Consider the following 25914-nt stretch of genomic DNA (forward strand, 5'->3'; position numbering starts at 1 on the left):
GTCCTCACCAGGGTCTCGACCTGACCTCAGTTCAGTACTGTCTGTAACCGTCTCAGGGAAGCTCATCCGCTCGTTGTCCTCACCAGGGTCTCGACCTGACCTCAGTTCAGTACTGTCTGTAACCGTCTCAGGGAAGCTCATCCGCTCGTTGTCCTCACCAGGGTCTCGACCTGACCTCAGTTCAGTACTGTCTGTAACCGTCTCAGGGAAGCTCATCCGCTCGTTGTCCTCACCAGGGTCTCGACCTGACCTCAGTTCAGTACTGTCTGTAACCGTCTCAGGGAAGCTCATCCGCTCGTTGTCCTCACCAGGGTCTCGACCTGACCTCAGTTCAGTACTGTCTGTAACCGTCTCAGGGAAGCTCATCCGCTCGTTGTCCTCACCAGGGTCTCGACCTGACCTCAGTTCAGTACTGTCTGTAACCGTCTCAGGGAAGCTCATCCGCTCGTTGTCCTCACCAGGGTCTCGACCTGACCTCAGTTCAGTACTGTCTGTAACCGTCTCAGGGAAGCTCATCCGCTCGTTGTCCTCACCAGGGTCTCGACCTGACCTCAGTTCAGTACTGTCTGTAACCGTCTCAGGGAAGCTCATCCGCTCGTTGTCCTCACCAGGGTCTCGACCTGACCTCAGTTCAGTACTGTCTGTAACCGTCTCAGGGAAGCTCATCCGCTCGTTGTCCTCACCAGGGTCTCGACCTGACCTCAGTTCAGTACTGTCTGTAACCGTCTCAGGGAAGCTCATCCGCTCGTTGTCCTCACCAGGGTCTCGACCTGACTTCAGTTCAGTACTGTCTGTAACCGTCTCAGGGAAGCTCATCCGCTCGTTGTCCTCACCAGGGTCTCGACCTGACCTCAGTTCAGTACTGTCTGTAACCGTCTCAGGGAAGCTCATCCGCTCGTTGTCCTCACCAGGGTCTCGACCTGACTTCAGTTCGGCATTGTAACCAACTTCAATGGGCAAATGTTCAGAATCCCGGCTTCAAGTGTACCAGGCAGATGTCAGATAGTATGGCGTTGTGTGGGCAAGCGGTTTGCTGATGTCAGCGTTGTGAACAGAGTGAGTGCCCCATGGTGGAAGTGGGGTTATGGTATGGGCAGCCATAAGCTACGGACAAGGAACATCGTTGCATTTTATTGAAGGAAATTTGAATGAACAGAGATACCATGGGGAGATCCTGAGGCACGTTGTCGTGCCATTCATCCACCGGCATCACCTCATGTTTCAGCATGATAATGCACAGCCCCATGTCACAAGGATCTGTACACAATACCTGGAAGCTGGTAATGTCCCAGTTCTTCCATGGCCTGCATACTCACCAGACATGTCACCCTTTGAGCATGTTTGGGATGCTCTGGATCAACGTGTATGACAGTGTTCCAGTTCCCGCCCAATATCCAGCAACTTCACACAGCCATTGAAGAGGAGTGGGACAACATTCCACAGGCCACAATCAACAGCCTGATCAACTCTATGTGAAGGAGATGTGTCACGCTACATGAGGCAAATGGTGGTCACACCAGATACTGACTGGTTCTCTGATCCACGCCCCTACTTTATTTAAGGTATCTGTGACCAACAGATGTATATCTGTATTCCCAGTCATGTGAAATCCATAGATTACGACCTAATGAAAGTATTTAAATTGACTGATTTCATTATATGAACTGTAACTCAGTAAAACCTTTGAAATTGTTGCATGTTGCGTTTATATTTTTGTTCAGCATACGTAGCCTGCTCTATTGCCTAAATAACACTAAATTCATTGAAAAACAGTTAGGATGGAGCTTTGATGTTGTGCACCACTGACTGACTGACTGACTGACTGACTGACTGACTGACTGACTGACTGACAGACAGACAGACAGACAGACAGACAGACAGACAGACAGACAGACAGACAGACAGACAGACAGACAGACAGACAGACAGACAGACAGACAGACAGACAGACAGACAGACAACTAAGGAATAGAAAAGACAGGTACATTTATAGGAACTTTTAAGGATTCTAAAATTCACAAGAGAATCACTTGACATACAATCAAACCATTCCTTCAACAACGGTTACTGTGATGTTGTGCACCACTGACAGACAGACAGACAGACAGACAGAATGAATAGAACAGGTGTCTGGCTCTAAGCTCTCTCCTCTGACCTTGTGGCCCTGGGATTAAACTCCACTTCCCAGAAGGCCATGCGGCTGTCTTTAAATCCCTGAATAGGCTTTAATCTGCGCCCTGTCTCGAGCAGATCAACAGACAGAGAGAAAGTAGAGAGAAGAGCAACTACCGGACAACATGCCGCTGAAACGACAGGGTGAGACTTTATCAATGTGTGTGTATGAGACAACTTCACAGAGATGACAACATGATGGAGAAAATGTCTTCAGAACTATAGCTGATTTGACGATGTGATTTGGGTGTGTCTGTGTGAGAGAGGGACTGGCGTGTGTGTGTTGTCAGTCTGTTGACTGTTAGTAAGTCAAGCCTTGTCTTGTGTGAGCCAGAATGGAGTCTATGTCCTGTTTCTGTAGTGTGAGCCAGAATGGAGCCTGTGTCCTGTTTCTGTAGTGTGAGCCAGAATGGAGCCTGTGTCCTGTTTCTGTAGTGTGAGCCAGAATGGAGCCTGTGTCCTGTTTCTGTAGTGGGAGCCAGAATGGAGCCTGTGTCCTGTTTCTGTAGTGGGAGCCAGAATGGAGCCTGTGTCCTGTTTCTGTAGTGGGAGCCAGAATGGAGCCTGTGTCCTGTTTCTGTAGTGTGAGCCAGAATGGAGCCTGTGTCCTGTTTCTGTAGTGTGAGCCAGAATGGAGTCTATGTCCTGTTTCTGTAGTGTGAGCCAGAATGGAGTCTATGTCCTGTTTCTGTAGTGTGAGCCAGAATGGAGTCTATGTCCTGTTTCTGTGGTGGGAGCCAGAATGGAGTCTATGTTCTGTTTCTGTAGTGGGAGCCAGAATGGAGCCTGTGTCCTGTTTCTGTAGTGGGAGCCAGAATGGAGCCTGTGTCCTGTTTCTGTAGTGTGAGCCAGAATGGAGCCTGTGTCCTGTTTCTGTAGTGTGAGCCAGAATGGAGTCTATGTCCTGTTTCTGTAGTGTGAGCCAGAATGGAGCCTGTGTCCTGTTTCTGTAGTGTGAGCCAGAATGGAGCCTGTGTCCTGTTTCTGTAGTGGGAGCCAGAATGGAGCCTGTGTCCTGTTTCTGTAGTGTGAGCCAGCTTGATGACCCCCCCCCCCCCCCCTCCCTTGGCAAGGCTCTGACACACATGAGAACAGCTGTAAACCAGAACTGTGTTCCCCCCAGACACGGAGCGAGCCCTCCAGGTCATAGAGGCCTCTCAGATGGGAGACGAAGGTTTTAAGAACAGAGCTGAACAACTCCTCAACATCTTCCAGAGTGACCTGTTCCAGGCTCTACTGGGTGAGACACGCTGAGACACGCTGAGACACGCTGAAACACGCTGAGACACGCTGAGACACGCTGAGACACGCTGAGACACGCTGAAACACGCTGAGACACTCTGAGACACTCTGAGACACGCTGAGACATGCTGCGACACAGTGAGACACGCTGAGACACTCTGAGACAAGCTGAGACACAGTGAGACATGCTGAGACACGCTGAGATACGCTGAGACACACTGAGACACACTGAGACACACACACTGAGACACGCTGAGACACACACACTGAGACACACTGAGAAACACTGAGACACACTGAGACACGCTAAGACACAGTGAGACACGCTGAGACACACTCAGACACGCTGAGACACACACACTGAGACACGCTGAGACACACACACTGAGACACACTGAGACACGCTGAGACACGCTGAGACACGGTGAGACACGCTAAGACACAGTGAGACACGCTGATACACTCTGAAACACGCTGAGACACAGTGAGACATGCTGAGATACGCTGAGACACACTGAGACACACTGAGACACACACGCTGAGACACACACGCTGAGACACGCTGAGACACGCTGAGACAATCTGAGACACACACACTAAGACACACACACTGAGACACTCTGAGACACACTGAGATACGCTGATACACACTGAGATACGCTGATACACACTGAGACACACTGATACACACTGAGACACACTGATATACACTGAGACACACACGCTGAGACACGCTGAGACACGCTGAGACAATCTGAGACACACTGAGACAATCTGAGACACACTGAGACACACACACTGAGACACACACACTGAGACACACTGATACACACTGAGACACATTGAGATATACTGAGACACACACGCTGAGACACGCTGAGACACGCTGAGACAATCTGAGACACACTGAGACAATCTGAGACACACTGAGACACACACACTGAGACACACACACTGAGACACACACACTGAGACACACACACTGAGACACGCTGAGACACACACACTGAGACACACACTGAGACACACACACTGAGACACACTGAGACACACACACACTGAGACACACTGAGACACACACACACACTGAGACACACAGACTGAGACACACACACTGAGACACACACACTGAGACACACTGAGACACACACACTGAGACACACACACTGAGACACTGAGACACACACACTGAGACACACTAAGACACACTGAGACAACCTTGTCCAACAGGTCTGTGTTTACTGTAGTACCTATAATCCTCTTTCAGTTCCAACCTGCATTTAATCCCCCAGCAACTCCTAGAAACACACACACACACACACACACACACACACACACACACACAACACAACACAACCTTCTCTGGCAGCCATGTGTGTGCTAAGTGTGTGTTTTTGTGTTGATTAGCTGGTTTCGTGGCAAAGTGATCATGATGAGGGAAAGTTCTCTCTCTCTCTCTCACTCACTCACTCACTCTCTCTCAATTCAATTCAAGGGCTTTATTGGCATGGGAAACATGTGTTAACATTGCCAAAGCAAGTGAGGTAGATAATATATAAAGTGAATATATAAAGTGAAATAAACAATAAAAATTAACAGTAAACATTACACATACAGAAGTTTCAAAACAATAAAGACATTACAAATGTCATATTATATATATATATACAGTGTTTTAACAATGTACAAATGGTTAAAGGACACAAGATAAAATAAATAATGCTCTCTCTCTCTCTGTCTCACTCACTCACTCACTCACTCACTCACTCACTCACTCACTCACACACACTCTCTCTCTATTTCTCTCTCTCGTTCCCTCCCCCTCTCAACCAGTAATCTGTGGGATTGGGATTATGTGTGACATCACCACTGACAAGCAGCTCTCTGATTGGACACATTTTACTCTACACGTCAAGATTAGACCGTCACTCTGCCGGTTGAGCGTTGTGTGTGTGTGTGTGAGCGTTGTGTGTGTGTGAGCGCTGTGTGTGAGAGCGTTGTGTGTGTGTGAGCGCTGTGTGTGAGAGCGTTGTGTGTGTGTGAGAGCGTTGTGTGTGTGTGAGAGAGTTGTGTGTGTGAGCGTTGTGTGTGTGTGTGAGCGTTGTGTGTGTGTGTGAGCGTTGTGTGTGTGTGAGTGCTGTGTGTGAGAGCGTTGTGTGTGTGTGAGAGCGTTGTGTGTGTGTGTGTGTGTGTGTGAGAGAGCGCGTTGTGTGTGTGTGTGTGTGAGAGCGTTGTGTGTGTTTGAGAGCGTTGTGTGTGTGTGTGTGTGAGAGAGCGCGTTGTGTGTGTGTGTGTGTGTGAGAGCGTTGTGTGTGTTTGAGAGCGTTGTGTGTGTGTGAGAGTGTTGTGTGTGTGTGAGAGCGTTGTGTGTGTGAGAGCGTTGTGTGTGTGTGTGTGTGTGTGTGTGTGTGTGTGAGAGAGTTGTGTGTGTGTGAGAGAGTTGTGTGTGTGAGAGCGTTGTGTGTGTGAGAGCGTAGTGTGTGTGAGAGCGTAGTGTGTGTGAGAGCGTAGTGTGTGTGAGAGCGTAGTGTGTGTGTGAGAGCGTTGTGTGTGTGAGAGCGTTGTGTGTGTGAGAGAGTTGTGTGTGAGAGCGTTGTGTGTGTGAGAGAGTTGTGTGTGTGAGACCGTTGTGTGTGTGAGTGAGTTGTGTGTGTGAGAGCGTAGTGTGTGTGTGAGCGTTGTGTGTGTGAGAGCATTGTGTGTGTGAGTGAGTTGTATGTGTGAGAGCGTTGTGTGTGTGAGAGAGTTGTGTGTGTGAGAGAGTTGTGTGTGTGTGAGCGTTGTGTGTGTGAGAGCGTTGTGTGTGTGTGTGTGTGAGAGAGCGTTGTGTGTGTGAGAGCGTCGTGTGTGTGAGAGCGTTGTGTGTGTGAGAGCGTTGTGTGTGTGAGTGAGTTGTGTGTGTTTGAGTGAGTTGTGTGTGTGTGAGCGCTGTGTGTGAGAGCGTTGTGTGTGTGTGAGCGCTGTGTGTGAGAGCGTTGTGTGTGTGTGAGAGCGTTGTGTGTGTGTGAGAGAGTTGTGTGTGAGAGCGTTGTGTGTGTGTGAGCGTTGTGTGTGTGTGTGAGCGTTGTGTGTGTGTGAGCGCTGTGTGTGAGAGCGTTGTGTGTGTGTGAGAGCGTTGTGTGTGTGTGTGTGTGTGTGTGTGTGTGAGAGAGCGCGTTGTGTGTGTGTGTGTGTGAGAGCGTTGTGTGTGTTTGAGAGCGTTGTGTGTGTGTGACAGTGTTGTGTGTGTGTGAGAGCGTTGTGTGTGTGAGAGCGTTGTGTGTGTGTGTGTGTGTGTGTGTGTGTGTGTGAGAGAGTTGTGTGTGTGTGAGAGTGTTGTGTTTGAGAGAGCGTTGTGTGTGTGAGAGAGTTGTGTGTGTGTGAGAGCGTTGTGTGTGTGAGAGCGTAGTGTGTGTGAGAGCATAGTGTGTGTGAGAGCGTAGTGTGTGTGAGAGCGTAGTGTGTGTGTCAGAGCGTTGTGTGTGTGAGAGCGTTGTGTGTGTGAGAGAGTTGTGTGTGAGAGCGTTGTGTGTGTGAGAGAGTTGTGTGTGAGAGCGTTGTGTGTGAGAGAGTTGTGTGTGTGAGACCGTTGTGTGTGTGAGTGAGTTGTGTGTGTGAGAGCGTAGTGTGTGTGTGAGCGTTGTGTGTGTGAGAGCGTTGTGTGTGTGTGTGTGTGAGAGACCGTTGTGTGTGTGAGAGCGTCGTGTGTGTGAGAGCGTCGTGTGTGTGAGAGCGTTGTGTGTGTGAGTGAGTTGTGTGTGTGAGTGAGTTGTGTGTGTGAGAGCGTTGTGTGTGTGAGAGAGTTGTGTGTGTGAGAGAGTTGTGTGTGTGAGAGAGTTGTGTGTGTGTGTCAGAGCGTTGTGTGTGTGAGAGCGTTGTGTGTGTGAGAGCGTTGTGTGTGTGAGAGCGTTGTGTGTGAGTGAGTTGTGTGTGTGAGAGCGTTGTGTGTGTGAGAGCGTTGTGTGTGTGAGAGAGTTGTGTGTGTGTGAGCGTTGTGTGTGTGAGAGCGTTGTGTGTGTGAGAGCGTTGTGTGTGTGTGAGCGTTGTGTGTGTGTGAGCGTTGTGTGTGTGAGAGCGTTGTGTGTGTGAGAGCGTTGTGTGTGTGTGAGCGTTGTGTGTGTGAGAGCGTTGTGTGTTTGAGAGAGAGCGTTGTGTGTGGGAGAGAGAGTTGTGTGTGAGAGCGTTGTGTGTATGTGTGTGTGTGTGTGTGTGAGAGAGAGCGTTGTGTGTGTGAGAGAGAGCGTTGTGTGTGTGTGTGGGAGAGAGAGTTGTGTGTGAGAGCGTTGTGTGTATGTCAGTGTGTGTGTCAGTGTTTGTGAGAGAGTTGTGTGTGTGTGTGTGTGTGAGAGCGTTGTGTGTGTGAGAGCGTTGTGTGTGTGAGAGAGTTGTGTGTGAGAGCGTTGTGTGTGTGAGAGAGTTGTGTGTGAGAGCGTTGTGTGTGAGAGAGTTGTGTGTGTGAGACCGTTGTGTGTGTGAGTGAGTTGTGTGTGTGAGAGCGTAGTGTGTGTGTGAGCGTTGTGTGTGTGAGAGCGTTGTGTGTGTGTGTGTGTGAGAGACCGTTGTGTGTGTGTGAGAGCGTCGTGTGTGTGAGAGCGTCGTGTGTGTGAGAGCGTTGTGTGTGTGAGTGAGTTGTGTGTGTGAGTGAGTTGTGTGTGTGAGAGCGTTGTGTGTGTGAGAGAGTTGTGTGTGTGAGAGAGTTGTGTGTGTGAGAGAGTTGTGTGTGTGTGTCAGAGCGTTGTGTGTGTGAGAGCGTTGTGTGTGTGAGAGCGTTGTGTGTGTGAGAGCGTTGTGTGTGAGTGAGTTGTGTGTGTGAGAGCGTTGTGTGTGTGAGAGCGTTGTGTGTGTGAGAGAGTTGTGTGTGTGTGAGCGTTGTGTGTGTGAGAGCGTTGTGTGTGTGAGAGCGTTGTGTGTGTGTGAGCGTTGTGTGTGTGTGAGCGTTGTGTGTGTGAGAGCGTTGTGTGTGTGAGAGCGTTGTGTGTGTGTGAGCGTTGTGTGTGTGAGAGCGTTGTGTGTTTGAGAGAGAGCGTTGTGTGTGGGAGAGAGAGTTGTGTGTGAGAGCGTTGTGTGTATGTGTGTGTGTGTGTGTGTGAGAGAGAGCGTTGTGTGTGTGAGAGAGAGCGTTGTGTGTGTGTGTGGGAGAGAGAGTTGTGTGTGAGAGCGTTGTGTGTATGTCAGTGTGTGTGTCAGTGTTTGTGAGAGAGTTGTGTGTGTGTGTGTGTGTGAGAGCGTTGTGTGTGTGAGAGCGTTGTGTGTGTGTGAGCGCTGTGTGTGTGAGCGTTGTGTGTGTGAGAGCGTTGTGTGTGTGAGAGAGAGCGTTGTGTGTGGGAGAGAGAGTTGTGTGTGAGAGCGTTGTGTGTATGAGCGTTGTGTGTGTGAGAGAGAGCGTTGTGTATGTGTGTGGGAGAGAGAGTTTGTGTGAGAGCGTTGTGTGTATGTCAGTGTGTGTGTCAGTGTTTGTGTCTCAGTGTGTGTGTCTCAGTGTGTGTGTGTCTCAGTGTGTGTGTCTCAGTGTGTCCAAGTGTGTGTGTGTGTCTCAGTGTGTGTGTCTCAGTGTGTCTCAGTGTGTGTGTCTCCGTGTGTGTGTCTCAGAGTTGTGTGTGTGAGAGTGTTGTGTGTGAGATTGTTGTGTGTGTGAGAGAGTTGTGTTTGTGAGAGCGTAGTGTGTGTGAGAGAGTTGTGTGTGAGAGAGTTGTGTGAGAGAGCGTTGTGTGTGTGAGAGAGTTGTGTGTGTGAGAGCGTTGTGTGTGTGTGTGTGTGTGTGTGTGAGCGTTGTGTGTGTGAGAGCGGTGTGTGTGTGTCTCAGTGTGTGTGTGTCTCAGTGTGTCTCAGTGTGTCTCAGTGTGTCTCAGTTGGTCAAATCAAATCGTATTAGTCACATGCGCAGAATACAACAGGTGTTGTAGACCTTACAGTGAAATGCTGAATACAACAGGTGTAGTAGACCTCACAGTGAAATGCTGACTACAACAGGTGTAGTAGACCTTACAGTGAAATGCTGAATACAACAGGTGTAGTAGACCTTACAGTGAAATGCTGAATACAACAGGTGTAGTAGACCTTACAGTGAAATGCTGAATACAACAGGTGTAGTAGACCTTACATTGAAATGCTGAATACAACAGGTGTAGTAGACCTTACAGTGAAATGCTGAATACAACAGGTGTAGTAGACCTTACAGTGAAATGCTGAATACAACAGGTGTAGTAGACCTTACAGTGAAATGCTGAATACAACAGGTGTAGTAGATCTTACAGTGAAATGCCGAATACAACAGGTGTAGTAGACCTTACAGTGAAATGCTGAATACAACAGGTGTAGTAGACCTTACAGTGAAATGCTGAATACAACAGGTGTAGTAGACCTCACAGTGAAATGCTGAATACAACAGGTGGAGGTAGACCTCACAATGAAATGCTGAATACAACAGGTGTAGTAGACCTCACAGTGAAATGCTGAATACAACAGGTGTAGTAGACCTTACAGTGAAATGCTGAATACAACAGGTGTAGTAGACCTCACAGTGAAATGCTGAATACAACAGGTGTAGTAGACCTTACAGTGAAATGCTGAATACAACAGGTGTAGTAGACCTTACAGTGAAATGCTGAATACAACAGGTGTAGTAGACCCTACAGTGAAATGCTGAATACAACAGGTGTAGTAGACCTTACAGTGAAATGCTGAATACAACAGGTGTAGTAGACCTTACAGTGAAATGCTGAATACAACAGGTGTAGTAGACCTTACAGTGAAATGCTGCATACAACAGGTGTAGTTGACCTTACAGTGAAATGCTGAATAGAACAGATGTAGTAGACCTTACAGTGAAATGCTGAATACAACAGGTGTAGTAGACCTTACAGTGAAATGCTGAATACAACAGGTGTAGTAGACCTTACAGTGAAATGCTGAATACAACAGGTGTAGTAGACCTCACAGTGAAATGCTGAATACAACAGGTGTAGTAGACCTTACAGTGAAATGCTGAATACAACAGGTGTAGTAGACCTTACAGTGAAATGCTGAATACAACAGGTGTAGTAGACCTCACAGTGAAATGCTGAATACAACAGGTGTAGTAGACCTTACAGTGAAATGCTGAACACAACAGGTGTAGTAGACCTTACAGTGAAATGCTGAATACAACAGGTGTAGTAGACCTCACAGTGAAATGCTGAATACGACAGGTGTAGTAGACCTCACAGTGAAATGCTGAATATGAGCCCCTAACCAACATTGCAGTTTAAAAAAACATGGATAAGAATAAGAGATAAAAGTAACAAGTAATTAAAGAGCAGCAGTAAAATAACAATAGTGAGACTATATACAGGGAGTACCGGTACAGAGTCAATGTGGAGGCTATATACAGGGGGTACCGGTACAGAGTCAATGTGGAGGCTATATACAGGGGGTACCGGTACAGAGTCAATGTGGAGGCTATATACAGGGGGTACCGGTACAGAGTCAATGTGGAGGCTATATACAGGGGGTACCGGTACAGAGTCAATGTGGAGGCTATATACAGGGTATTACGGTACAGAGTCAATGTGGAGGCTATATACAGGGTATTACGGTACAGAGTCAATGTGGAGGGAATATACAGGGGGTTATGGTACAGAGTCAATGTGGAGGCTATATACAGGGGGTACCGGTACAGAGTCAATGTGGAGGCTATATACAGGGGGTACCGGTACAGAGTCAATGTGGAGGCTATATACAGGGGGTACCGGTACAGAGTCAATGTGGAGGCTATATACAGGGTATTACGGTACAGAGTCAATGTGGAGGCTATATACAGGGGGTTATGGTACAGAGTCAATGTGGAGGCTATATACAGGGGGTACTGGTACAGAGTCAATGTGGAGGCTATATACAGGGGGTACTGGTACAGAGTCAATGTGGAGGCTATATACAGGGGGGTACTGATACAGAGTCAGTGTTTGGGTGCACCGGTTAGTAATGAGACTATATACAGGGGGGCACCGGTTAGTAATGAGACTATATACAGGGGGCACCAGTTCGTAATGAGACTATATACAGGGGGGTACCGGTTAGTAATGAGACTATATACAGTGGGTACCGGTTAGTAATGAGACTATATACAGGGGGTACCGGTTAGTATTGAGACTATATACAGGGGGCACCGGTTAGTATTGAGACTATATACAGGGGGTACCGGTTAGTAATGAGACTATATACAGGGGATACCGGTACAGAGTCAGTGTGCGCGGGCACCGGTTAGTAATGAGACTATATACAGGGGGTACCGGTTAGTAATGAGACTATATACAGGGGGTACCGGTTAGTAATGAGACTATATACAGGGGATACCGGTTAGTAATGAGACCATATACAGGGAGTACCGGTACAGAGTCAATGTGGAGGCTATATACAGGGGGTTACGGTACAGAGTCAATGTGGAGGCTATATACAGGGGGTTATGGTACAGAGTCAATGTGGAGGCTATATACAGGGGGTACTGGTACAGAGTCAATGTGGAGGCTATATACAGGGGGGTACTGATACAGAGTCTGTGTTTGGGGGCACCGGTTAGTAATGAGACTATATACAGGGGGTACCGGTTAGTAATGAGACTATATACAGGGGGCACCGGTTAGTAATGAGACTATATACAGGGGGCACCGGTTCGTAATGAGACTATATACAGGGGGGTACCGGTTAGTAATGAGACTATATACAGTGGGTACCGGTTAGTAATGAGACTATATACAGGGGGCACCGGTTAGTAATGAGACTATATACAGGGGGCTCCGGTTAGTATTGAGACTATATACAGGGGGTACCGGTTGGTAATGAGACTATATACAGGGGATACCGGTACAGAGTCAGTGTGCGCGGGCACCGGTTAGTAATGAGACTATATACAGGGGGTACCGGTTAGTAATGAGACTATATACAGGGGGTACCGGTTAGTAATGAGACTATATACAGGGGGCACCGGTTAGTAATGAGACTATATACAGTGGCATCGGTTAGTAATGAGACTATATACAGGGGATACCGGTTAGTAATGAGACTATATACAGGGGATACCGGTTAGTAATGAGACTATATACAGGGGGTACCGGTTAGTAATGAGACTATATACAGGGGATACCGGTACAGAGTCAGTGTGCGGGGGTATCGGTTAGTAATGAGACTATATACAGGGGGCACCGGTTAGTAATGAGACTATATACAGGGGGGTACCGGGTAGCAATGAGGCTATATACAGGGGGTACCGGGTAGTAATGAGACTATATACAGGGGGCACCGGTTAGTAATGAGACTATATACAGGGGGTACGGGGTAGTGATGAGGCTATATACAGCTGCTACCGGGTAGTAATGAGGCTATATACACGGGTGTACCGGTACAGAGTCAATAAGGAGACTATATACAGGGGATACCGGGAAGCAATGAGGCTATATACAGGGGGTACCGGTTCGTAATGAGACTATATACAGGGGGGTACCGGTTAGTAATGAGACTATATACAGTGGGTACCGGTTAGTAATGAGACTATATACAGTGGGTACGGGTTAGTAATGAGACTATATACAGGGGGTACCGGTTAGTAATGAGACTATATACAGGGGGCACCGGTTAATAATGAGACTATATACAGGGGGCACCGGTTAGTATTGAGACTATATACAGGGGGTACCGGTTAGTAATGAGACTATATACAGGGGATACCGGTACAGAGTCAGTGTGCGCGGGCACCGGTTAGTAATGAGACTATATACAGGGGATACCGGTACAGAGTCAATGTGGAGGCTATATACAGGGGGTACCGGTACAGAGTCAATGTGGAGGCTATATACAGGGTATTACGGTACAGAGTCAATGTGGAGGCTATATACAGGGGGTTATGGTACAAAGTCAATGTGGAGGCTATATACAGGGGGTACTGGTACAGAGTCAATGTGGAGGCTATATACAGGGGGTACTGGTACAGAGTCAATGTGGAGGCTATATACAGGGGGGTACTGATACAGAGTCAGTGTTTGGGTGCACCGGTTAGTAATGAGACTATATACAGGGGGGCACCGGTTAGTAATGAGACTATATACAGGGGGCACCAGTTCGTAATGAGACTATATACAGGGGGGTACCGGTTAGTAATGAGACTATATACAGTGGGTACCGGTTAGTAATGAGACTATATACAGGGGGCACCGGTTAGTAAAGAGACTATATACAGGGGGTACCGGTTAGTAATGAGACTATATACAGGGGGCACCGGTTAGTAATGAGACTATATACAGGGGGCACCGGTTAGTATTGAGACTATATACAGGGGGTACCGGTTAGTAATGAGACTATATACAGGGGATACCGGTACAGAGTCAGTGTGCGCGGGCACCGGTTAGTAATGCGACTATATACAGGGGGTACCGGTTAGTAATGAGACTATATACAGGGGGTACCGGTTAGTAATGAGACTATATACATTGGCATCGGTTAGTAATGAGACTATATACAGGGGATACCGGTTAGTAATGAGACTATATACAGGGGATACCGGTTAGTAATGAGACTATATACAGTGGGTACCGGTTAGTAATGAGACTATATACAGTGGGTACGGGTTAGTAATGAGACTATATACAGGGGGTACCGGTTAGTAATGAGACTATATACAGGGGGCACCGGTTAATAATGAGACTATATACAGGGGGCACCGGTTAGTATTGAGACTATATACAGGGGGTACCGGTTAGTAATGAGACTATATACAGGGGATACCGGTACAGAGTCAGTGTGCGCGGGCACCGGTTAGTAATGAGACTATATACAGGGGATACCGGTACAGAGTCAATGTGGAGGCTATATACAGGGGGTACCGGTACAGAGTCAATGTGGAGGCTATATACAGGGTATTACGGTACAGAGTCAATGTGGAGGCTATATACAGGGGGTTATGGTACAAAGTCAATGTGGAGGCTATATACAGGGGGTACTGGTACAGAGTCAATGTGGAGGCTATATACAGGGGGTACTGGTACAGAGTCAATGTGGAGGCTATATACAGGGGGGTACTGATACAGAGTCAGTGTTTGGGTGCACCGGTTAGTAATGAGACTATATACAGGGGGGCACCGGTTAGTAATGAGACTATATACAGGGGGCACCAGTTCGTAATGAGACTATATACAGGGGGGTACCGGTTAGTAATGAGACTATATACAGTGGGTACCGGTTAGTAATGAGACTATATACAGGGGGCACCGGTTAGTAAAGAGACTATATACAGGGGGTACCGGTTAGTAATGAGACTATATACAGGGGGCACCGGTTAGTAATGAGACTATATACAGGGGGCACCGGTTAGTATTGAGACTATATACAGGGGGTACCGGTTAGTAATGAGACTATATACAGGGGATACCGGTACAGAGTCAGTGTGCGCGGGCACCGGTTAGTAATGCGACTATATACAGGGGGTACCGGTTAGTAATGAGACTATATACAGGGGGTACCGGTTAGTAATGAGACTATATACATTGGCATCGGTTAGTAATGAGACTATATACAGGGGATACCGGTTAGTAATGAGACTATATACAGGGGATACCGGTTAGTAATGAGACTATATACAGGGGGTACCGGTTAGTAATGAGACTATATACAGGGGATACCGGTACAGAGTCAGTGTGCGGGGGTATCGGTTAGCAATGAGACTATATACAGGGGGCACCGGTTAGTAATAAGACTATAAACAGGGGGGTACCGGGTAGCAATGAGGCTATATACAGGGGGTACTGGGTAGTAATGAGACTATATACAGGGGGCACCGGTTAGTAATGAGACTATATACAGGGGGTACGGGGTAGTAATGAGGCTATATACAGCTGCTACCGGGTAGTAATGAGGCTATATACACGGGGGTACCGGTACAGAGTCAATGAGGAGACTATATACAGGGGATACCGGGTAGCAATGAGGCTATATACAGGGGGTACCGGGTAGTAATGAGACTATATACAGGGGGCACCGGTTAGTAATGAGACTATATACAGGGGGTACCGGGTAGTAATGAGGCTATATACAGGGGATACAGGTTAGTAATGAGACTATATACAGGGGGCACCGGTTAGTAATGAGACTATATACATGGGGCACCGGGTAGTAATGAGGCTATATACAGCTGGTACCGGGTAGTAATGAGGTTATATACACGGGGGTACCGGTACAGAGTCAATGAGGAGACTATATACAGGGGATACCGGTTAGTAATGAGTCTATATACAGGGGGCACCGGTTAGTAATGAGGCTATATACAGGGGGTACCGGTTAGTAATGAGGCTATATACAGGGGATACCAGGTAGTAATGAGGCTATTTACTGGGGGTACCGGTACAGAGTCAATGAGGAGACTATATACAGGGGATACTGGTTAGTAATGAGTCTATATACAGGGGGCACCGGTTAGTAATGAGACTATATACAGGGGATACCGGTTAGTAATGAGTCTATATACAGTGGGTACCAGTTAGTAATGAGACTATATACAGGGGGCACCGGTTAGTAAAGAGACTATATACAGGGGGTGCCGGGTAGTATTGAGACTATATACAGGGGGTACCGGGTAGTAATGAGACTATATACAGGGGGTACCGGTTAGTAATGAGTCTATATATAGGGGGCAATGGTTAGTAATGAGACTATATACAGGGGATACCGGTACAGAGTCAGTGTGCGGGGGCACCGGTTAGTAATGAGGCTATATACAGGGGGGTACCTGTACAGAGTCAATGAGGAGACTATATACAGGGGATACCTTTTAGTAATGAGGCTATATACAGGGGGTACCGGGTAGTAATGAGGCTATATACAGGGGGTACCGGTACAGAGTCAATGAGGAGACTATATACAGGGGGCACCGGTTAGTAATGAGACTATATACAGGGGATACCGGTACAGAGTCAGTGTGCGGAGGCACCGGTTAGTAATGAGACTATATACAGGGGTTACCGGTTAGTAATGAGACTATATAAAGGGGTACAGGTTAGTAATGAGACTATATACAGGGGGTACAGGTTAGTAATGAGACTATATACAGGGGGTACAGGTTAGTAATGAGACTATATACAGGGGGTACAGGTTAGTAATGAGACTATATACAGGGGGTACCGGTTAGTAATCAGACTATATACAGGGGGTACCGGTTAGTAATGAGACTATATACAGGGGGTACAGGTTAGTAATGAGACTATATACAGGGGGTACCGGTTAGTAATGAGACTATATACAGGGGGTACTGAGTAGTAATGAGGCTATATACAGGGGCTACCCGTTAGTAATGAGACTATATACAGGGGGCACCGGTTAGTAATGAGACTATATACAGGGGGCACCGGGTAGTAATGAGGCTATATACAGGGTGTACCGGGTAGTAATGAGGCTATATACAGGGGGGTACCAGTACAGAGTCAATGAGGAGACTATATACAGGGGATACCGGTTAGTAATGAGACTATATACAGGGGGCACCGGTTAGTAATGAGGCTATATACAGGGGGTACCGGTTAGTAATGAGGCTATATACAGGGGGTACCGGTACAGAGTCAATGAGGAGACTATATACAGGTAATACCGGTTAGTAATGAGACTATATGCAGGGGATACCGGTACAGAGTCAGTGTGCGGGGGCACCGGTTAGTAATGAGACTATATACAGGGGGCACCGGTTAGTAATGAGACTATATACAGGGGGTACCGGGTAGTAATGAGACTATATACAGGTGGTACCGGTTAGTAATGAGACTATATACAGGGGGCACCGGTTAGTAATGAGACTATATACAGGGGGTACCGGGTAGTAATGAGACTATATACAGGGGGCACCGGTTAGTAATGAGACTATATACAGGGGGTACAGGTACAGATTCAGTGTGCGGGGGCACCGGTTAGTAATGAGACTATATACAGGGGGGTATCGGTACAGAGTCAGTGTGCGGGGGCACCGGTTAGTAATGAGACTATATACAGGGGGTACCGGTTAGTAATGAGACTATATACAGGGGTACCGGTTAGTAATGAGACTATATACAGGGGGCACCGGTTAGTAATGAGACTATATACAGGTGGGTACCGGTACAGAGTCAGTGTGCGGGGGCACCGGTTAGTTAAGGTAATATGTACAGTCGGAAGTTTACATCCACACAGTAATTAAAACTCGTTTTTCCACCACTCCACAAATTTCTTGTTAACAAACTATAGTTTTGGCAAGTTGGTTAGTTGGTCTACATTGTGCATGACACAAATAATATCAGATAGATAGATAGATAGATAGATGGATAGATAGATAGATAGATAGATAGATAGATAGATAGATAGATAGATAGATAGATATCTGATAGATAAAGAGTTTTCTGATAGATATCTGATAGATACAGTGCCTTGCGAAAGTATTCGGCCCCCTTGAACTTTGCGACCTTTTGCCACATTTTAGGCTTCAAACATAAAGATATAAAACTGTATTTTTTTTGTGAAGAATCAACAACAAGTGGGACACAATCATGAAGTGGAACGACATTTATTGGATATTTCAAACTTTTTTAACAAATCAAAAACTGAAAAATTGGGCGTGCAAAATTATTCAGCCCCCTTAAGTTAATACTTTGTAGCGCCACCTTTTGCTGCGATTACAGCTGTAAGTCGCTTGGGGTATGTCTCTATCAGTGTTGCACATCGAGAGACTGACATTTTTTCCCATTCCTCCTTGCAAAATTGCTCGAGCTCAGTGAGGTTGGATGGAGAACATTTGTGAACAGCAGTTTTCAGTTCTTTCCACAGATTCTCGATTGGATTCAGGTCTGGACTTTGACTTGGCCATTCTAACACCTGGATATGTTTATTTTTGAACCATTCCATTGTAGATTTTGCTTTATGTTTTGGATCATTGTCTTGTTGGAAGACAAATCTCCGTCCCAGTCTCAGGTCTTTTGCAGACTCCATCAGGTTTTCTTCCAGAATGATCCTGTATTTGGCTCCATCCATCTTCCCATCAATTTTAACCATCTTCCCTGTCCTTGCTGAAGAAAAGCAGGCCCAAACCATGATGCTGCCACCACCATGTTTGACAGTGGGGATGGTGTGTTCAGGGTGTTGCTTTTACGCCAAACATAACGTTTTGCATTGTTGCCAAAAAGTTACATTTTGGTTTCATCTGACCAGAGCACCTTCTTCCACATGTTTGGTGTGTATCCCAGGTGGCTTGTGGCAAACTTTAACCGACACTTTTTATGGATATCTTTAAGAAATGGCTTTCTTCTTGCCACTCTTCCATAAAGGCCAGATTTGTGCAATATACGACTGATTGTTGTCCTATGGACAGAGTCTCCCACCTCAGCTGTAGATCTCTGCAGTTCATCCAGAGTGATCATGGGCCTCTTGGCTGCATCTCTGATCAGTCTTCTCTTTGTATGAGCTGAAAGTTTAGAGGGACGGCCAGGTCTTGGTAGATTTGCAGTGGTCTGATACTCCTTCCATTTCAATATTATCGCTTGCACAGTGCTCCTTGGGATGTTTAAAGCTTGGGAAATCTTTTTGTATCCAAATCCGGCTTTAAACTTATTCACAACAGTATCTCGGACCTGCCCGGTGTGTTCCTTGTTCTTCATGATGCTCTCTGCGCATTTAACGGACCTCTGAGACTATCACAGTGCAGGTGCATTTATACGGAGACTTGATTACACACAGGTGGATTGTATTTATCATCATTAGTCATTTAGGTCAACATTGGATCATTCAGAGATCCTCACTGAACTTCTGGAGAGAGTTTGCTGCACTGAAAGTAAAGGGGCTGAATAATTTTGCACGCCCAATTTTTCAGTTTTTGATTTGTTAAAAAAGTTTGAAATATCCAATAAATGTCGTTCCACTTCATGATTGTGTCTCACTTGTTGTTGATTCTTCACAAAAAAATACAGTTTTATATCTTTATGTTTGAAGCCTGAAATGTGGCAAAAGGTCGCAAAGTTCAAGGGGGCCGAATACTTTCGCAAGGCACTGTAGATAGATAGATAGATAGATAGATAAAGAGTTTTCAGGTAGATCAAATCAAATGTATTCATATAGCCCTTCTTACATCAGCTGATATATCAAAGTGCTGTACAGAAGCCCAGCCTAAAACCCCAAAACAGCAAGCAATGCAGGTGTAGAAGCACGGTGTCTAGGAAAAACTCCCTAGAAAGGCCAAAACCTAGGAAGAAACCTAGAGAGGAACCAGGCTATTAGGGGTGGCCAGTTCTTTTCTGGCTGTGCCGGGTAGAGATTATAACAGAACATGGCCAAGATGTTCAAATGTTCATAAATGTCCAGCATGGTCAAATAATAATAATCACAGTAGTTGTCGAGGGTGCAACAAGTCAGCACCTCAGGAGTAAATGTCATTTGGCTTTTCATAGCCGATCATTGAGAGTATCTCTACCGCTCCTGCTGTCTCTAGAGTGTTGAAAACAGCAGGTCTGGGACAGGTAGCATGTCCGGTGAACAGGTCAGGGTTCCATAGCCGCAGGCAGAATAGTTGAAACTGGAGCAGCAGCACGGCCAGGTGGACTGGGGACAGCAAGGAGTCATCATGCCAGGTAGTCCTGAGGCATGGTCCTAGGGCTCAGGTCCTCCGAGTGAGAGAAAGAGAGAATTAGAGAGAGCATACTTAAATTCACACAGGACACCGGATAAGACAGGAGAAATACTCCAGATATAACAGACTGACCCTAGCCCCCCGACACATAAACTACTGCAGCATAAATATTGGAGGCTGAGACAGAAGGGGTCAGGAGACACTGTGGCCCCATCCGATGATACCCCTGGACAGGGCCAAACAGGCAGGATATAACCCCACCCACTTTGCCAAAGCACAGCCCCCACACCACTAGAGGGATATCTTCAACCACCAACTTACCATCCTGAGACAAGGCCGAGTATAGCCCACAAAGATCTCTGCCACGGCACAACACAAAGGGGGGCGTCAACCCAGACAGGAAGACCACGCCAGGGACAATTAGGAGGCCTGCGTCCTGTGACCGTAGCGTACGTGTAGGTATGTACAGCAGGACCAAATCGGAAAGATGGGTAGGAGCAAGCCCATGTAATGCTTTGTAGGTTAGCAGTAAAACCTTGAAATCAGCCCTTGCCTTAACAGGAAGCCAGTGTAGGGAGGCTAGCACTGGAGTAATATGATCAAATTGTTTGGTTCTAGTCAAGATTCTAGCAGCTGTGTTTAGCACTAACTGAAGTTTATTTAGTACTTTATCCGGGTAGCCGGAAAGTAGAGCATTGCAGGAGTCTAACCTAGAAGTAACAAAAGCATGGATGAATTTTTCTGCATTGTTTTTGGACAGAAAGTTTCTGATTTTTGCAATGTTACGTAGATGGACAAAAGCTGTCCTTGAAATGGTCTTGATGTGTTCATCAAAAGAGAGATCAGGGTCCAGAGTAACGTCGAGGTCCTTCACGGTTTTATTTGAGACAACTGTACAACCTTCAAGATTAATTGTCAGATTCAACAGAAGATCTCTTTGTTTCTTGGGACCTAGAACAAGCATCTCTGTTTTGTCCGAGTTTAAAAGTAGAAAGTTTGCAGCCGTCCACTTCCTTATGTCTGAAACACAGGCTTCTAGCGAGGGCAATTTTGGGGCTTCACCATGTTTCATTGAAATGTACAGCTGTGTGTCATCCGCATAGCAGTGAAAGTTAACATTATGTTTTCGAATGGCATTCCCAAGAGGCAAAATATTTAATGAAAACAATAGTGGTCCTAAAACGGAACCTTGAGGAACACCGAAATTTACAGTTGATTTGTCAGAGGACAAACCACTCACAGAGACAAACTGATATCTTTCCGACAGATAAGATCTAAACCAGGCCAGAACTTGCCCGTGTAGACCAATTTGGGTTTCCAGTCTCTCCAAAAGAATGTGGTGATCGATGTTATCAAAAGCAGTACTAAGGTCTAGGTGCACGAGGACAGATGCAGAGCCTCGGTCTGGCGCCATTAAAACTTCATTTACCACCTTCACAAGTGCAGTCTCAGTGCTATGATGGGGTCTAAAACCAGACTGAAGCATTTCATATACATTGTTTGTGTTCAGGAAGGCAGTGAGTTGCTGCGCAACAGCTTTTTCTAAAATTTTAGAGAGGCATGGAAGATTCGATATAGGCCGATAGTTTTTTATATTTTCTGGGTTAGGGTTTGGCTTTTTCAAGAGAGGCTTTATTACTGCCACTTTTAGTGAGTTTGGTATACATCCAGTGGATAGAGAGCCGTTTATTATGTTAAACATAGGAGGGCCAAGCACAGGAAGCAGCTCTTTCAGTAGTTTAGTTGGAATAGGGTCCAGTATGCAGCTTGAAGGTTTAGAGGTCATGATTATTTTCATCATTGTGTCACGAGATATAGTACTAAAACACTTGAGCGTCTCTCTTGATCCTAGGTCCTGGCAGAGTTGTGCAGACTCAGGACAACTGAGCTTTGAAGGAATACGCAGATTTAAGGAGGAGTCCGTAATTTGCTTTCTAATGATCATGATCTTTTCCTCAAAGAAGTTCATGAATTTATTACTGATGAATTGAATGCCATCCTCTCTTGGGAAATGCTGCTTTTTAGTTGGCTTTGCGATAGTATCAAAAATACATTTCGGATTGTTCTTATTTTCCTCAATTAAGTTGGAAAAATAGGATGATCGAGCAGCAGTAAGGGCTCTTCGGTACTGCACGGTACTGTCTTTCCAAGCTAGTCGGAAGACTTCCAGTTTGGTGTGGCGCCATTTCCGTTCCAATTTTCTGGAAGCTTGCTTCAGAGCTCGGGTATTTTCTGTATACCAGGGAGCTAGTTTCTTATTTTTTAATTTTTTATTTTATTTCACCTTTATTTAACCAGGTAGGCTAGTTGAGAACAAGTTCTCATTTGCAACTGCGACCTGGCCAAGATAAAGCATAGCAGTGTGAGCAGACAACACAGAGTTACACATGGAGTAAACAATTAACAAGTCAATAACACAGTAGAAAACAAAGGGGGGGTCTATATACAATGTGTGCAAAAGGCATGAGGAGGTAGGCGAATAATTACAATTTTGCAGATTAACACTGGAGTGATAAATGATCAGATGGTCATGTACAGGTAGAGATATTGGTGTGCAAAAGAGCAGAAAAGTAAATAAAATAAAAACAGTATGGGGATGAGGTAGGTGAAAATGGGTGGGCTATTTACCAATAGACTACGTACAGCTGCAGCGATCGGTTAGCTGCTCAGATAGCTGATGTTTGAAGTTGGTGAGGGAGATAAAAGTCTCCAACTTCAGCGATTTTTGCAATTCGTGACAAATGTTTTTAGTTTTCAGGGGTGCAACTGCATCTAGGGTATTGCGCAAGGTTAAATTCAGTTCCTCAGTTAGGTGGTTAACTGATTTTTGTCCTCTGATGTCCTTGGGTAGGCAGAGAGGAGTCTGGAAGGGCATCAAGGAATCTTTTTTTTCTTGCCTTTGCGGGATGCACGGGGGATATGGTCACTAGTGCTTAATGGGGAAAACCTGGGACTGTGCCAGGGGATTTATACTACTATCTGTACTTACTGGTGGCACAGACGCTGTTTCATTCTTTCCTACACTGAAATCACCCTTGCCTAACAATTGTGTCTGAAGCTGGGCTTGTAGCACAGCTATCCTCGCCGTAAGGCGATCGTTCTCCTGTATATTAGGAGTACAGCGACTGCAATTAGAAGGCATCATGTTAATGTACTACTTAGCTTCGGCTGTTGGAGGTCCTGACGAACCATGTCCAGATAAAGCATCCGGAGTGAAAAAGTTGAATGAAAAAAAGTTGAGTGAAGGAAAAACAAAAAATATAAACGGTAATTTAAAAAGTAAAAACCGTAAAGTTGTCAGGTAGCAAAGTATGTACAAAAATTGAAATTGGCGAGTACGGACAAAGAGGTCCAACTCGACGGAAAATCTGCCTCCCTACAGTGGTGTTGATAGATAGATAGATATCTGATAGATAGATAGATATCTGATAGGTAAAGAGTTTTCTGATAGAGTTTTCTGATAGATAGATAGATATTTGATAGATAGATAGATATCTGATAGATAAAGGAATTTCTGATAGTTAGACAGATATCTGATAGATAGCTAGATAGTTATGTAATATATATCTGATAGATTTTCTGATTGATAGATAACTATTTGTCTACCAGATATCTATCTGACAGACAGATAGATAATAGATAGATAGATAGATATCTGATAGATAGATAGATATCTGATAGATAAATAGATAGATAGATATCTGATAGATAAATAGATAGATAGATATCTGATAGATAGATAGATATCTGATAGATAAATAGATAGATAGATATCTGATAGATAAATAGATAGATAGATATCTGATAGATAAATAGATAGATAGATATCTGATAGATAAATAGATAGATAGATATCTGATAGATAGATAGATATCTGATAGATAAATAGATAGATAGATATCTGATAGATAAATAGATAGATAGATAGATAGATAGATAGATAGATAGATAGATAGATAGATAGATAGATATCTGATAGATAAATAGATAGATAGATATCTGATAGATAGATAGATATCTGATAGATAAATAGATAGATAGATAGATAGATATCTGATAGATAAATAGATAGATAGATATCTGATAGATAAATAGATAGATAGATATCTGATAGATAAATAGATAGATAGATATCTGATAGATAAATAGATAGATAGATATCTGATAGATAAATAGATAGATAGATATCTGATAGATAAATAGATAGATAGATATCTGATAGATAGATAGATAGATAGATAGATATCTGATAGATAAATAGATAGATAGATATCTGATAGATAGATAGATAGATAGATATCTGATAGATAGATAGATATCTGATAGATAGATAGATATCTGATAGATAGATAGATAGATAGATATCTGATAGATAGATAGATAGATAGATATCTGATAGATAGATAGATAGATAGATATCTGATAGATAAATAGATAGATAGATATCTGATAGATAAATAGATAGATAGATATCTGATAGATAAATAGATAGATAGATATCTGATAGATAAATAGATAGATAGATATCTGATAGATAGATGTAGATAGATAGATATCTGATAGATAGATGTAGATAGATAGATATCTGATAGATAAATAGATAGATAGATATCTGATAGATAAATAGATAGATAGATATCTGATAGATAAATAGATAGATAGATATCTGATAGATAAATAGATATCTGATAGATAGATGTAGATAGATAGATATCTGATAGATAGATGTAGATAGATAGATATCTGATAGATATCTGATAGATAAATAGATATCTGATAGATAGATGTAGATAGATAGATATCAGACATCTGCTTTGTGTTTTTAGCGTGTGTGTGTTTTCAGCGTGTGTGTGTTTTCAGCGTGTGTGTGTTTTCAGCGTGTGTGTTTTCAGCGTGTGTGTTTTCAGCGTGTGTGTTTTCAGCGTGTGTGTTTTCAGCGTGTGTGTGTTTTCAGCGTGTGTTTTCAGTGTGTGGTTTCAGTGGGTGTTTTCAGTGTGTGTGTGTTTTCAGCGTGTGTGTTCACAGCGTGTGGGTTTTCAGCGTGTGTGTGCTTTCAGTGTATGTGTTTTTTAAGCAAGAACGTGTGTTCCTAAGTGTGTGTGTGTCTGTATCAGACGTCACTATGATGCTATAACATTTGCTTCCTCCAGTGCCCCTGTCCACTTACTGGGCTCCAACGAGAATTCCTCTGCTGGTCGACAGACATACCGCCCCCTTGACAACGTACCAACAGACAGATATACCGCCCCCTTGACAACGTACCAACAGACAGACATACCGCCCGCTTGACAACGTAGCAACAGACAGACATGCCGCCCGCGTGACAACGTACCAACAGACAGACATACCGCCCGCTTGACAACGTACCAACAGACAGATATACCGCCCGCTTGACAACGTAGCAACAGGCAGACATACCGCCCCCTTGACAACGTACCAATCAGTTGCCCCACTGAACAAAAGGATCGATGAACTTTGGCAGCAGAGAACTGGAAGGAAAGGCGGCCAAAGGTGCAATTGGCTTTGGGGGTGACCAGTGAAATATACCTGCTGAAGTGCGTGCTACTGTTGGGTGCTGCTATGGTGACCTGTGAGCTGAGATAAGGCGGGGCTTTACCTACAAAAGACTTATAGATGACCTGGAGCCAGTGGGTTTGGCAACGAATATGAAGTGAGGGCCAGCCAACGAGAGCGTACAGGTCGCAGTGGTGCGTAGTATATGGGGCTTTGGTGACGAAAAGGATGTCACTGTGATAGACTGCATCCAATTTGCTGAGTAGAGTGTTGGAGGCTATTTTATAGATGACATCGCCCAAGTCGAGGATCGGTAGGATGGTCAGTTTTACGAGGGTAAGTTTGACGTCATGAGTGAAGGATGCTTTGTTGTGAAATAGGAAGCCGATTCTAGATTTAATTTTGGATTG

General features: G+C 45.2%; 1 protein-coding gene across 1 annotated transcript in view; it reads left to right on the forward strand.

Annotated features, from left to right (window-relative positions):
• Positions 1 to 2297: 2297 nt before the first annotated feature.
• The window catches only part of LOC149980710 (disks large homolog 4-like), a 123041-nt gene continuing 99424 nt past the window's right edge, over positions 2298 to 25914 (forward strand). The window contains exons 1-2 of the mRNA XM_090185656.1: positions 2298 to 2316; positions 3296 to 3412. Coding sequence (XP_090041782.1) covers positions 2298 to 2316; positions 3296 to 3412 — 136 coding nt within the window. The remainder of the gene's footprint in view (positions 2317 to 3295; positions 3413 to 25914) is intronic.

This window comes from Oncorhynchus mykiss, chromosome 9 (assembly GCF_057628025.1).
Source record: "Oncorhynchus mykiss isolate SJ-2025 chromosome 9, ASM5762802v1, whole genome shotgun sequence".
Lineage (NCBI taxonomy): Eukaryota > Metazoa > Chordata > Actinopteri > Salmoniformes > Salmonidae > Oncorhynchus > Oncorhynchus mykiss.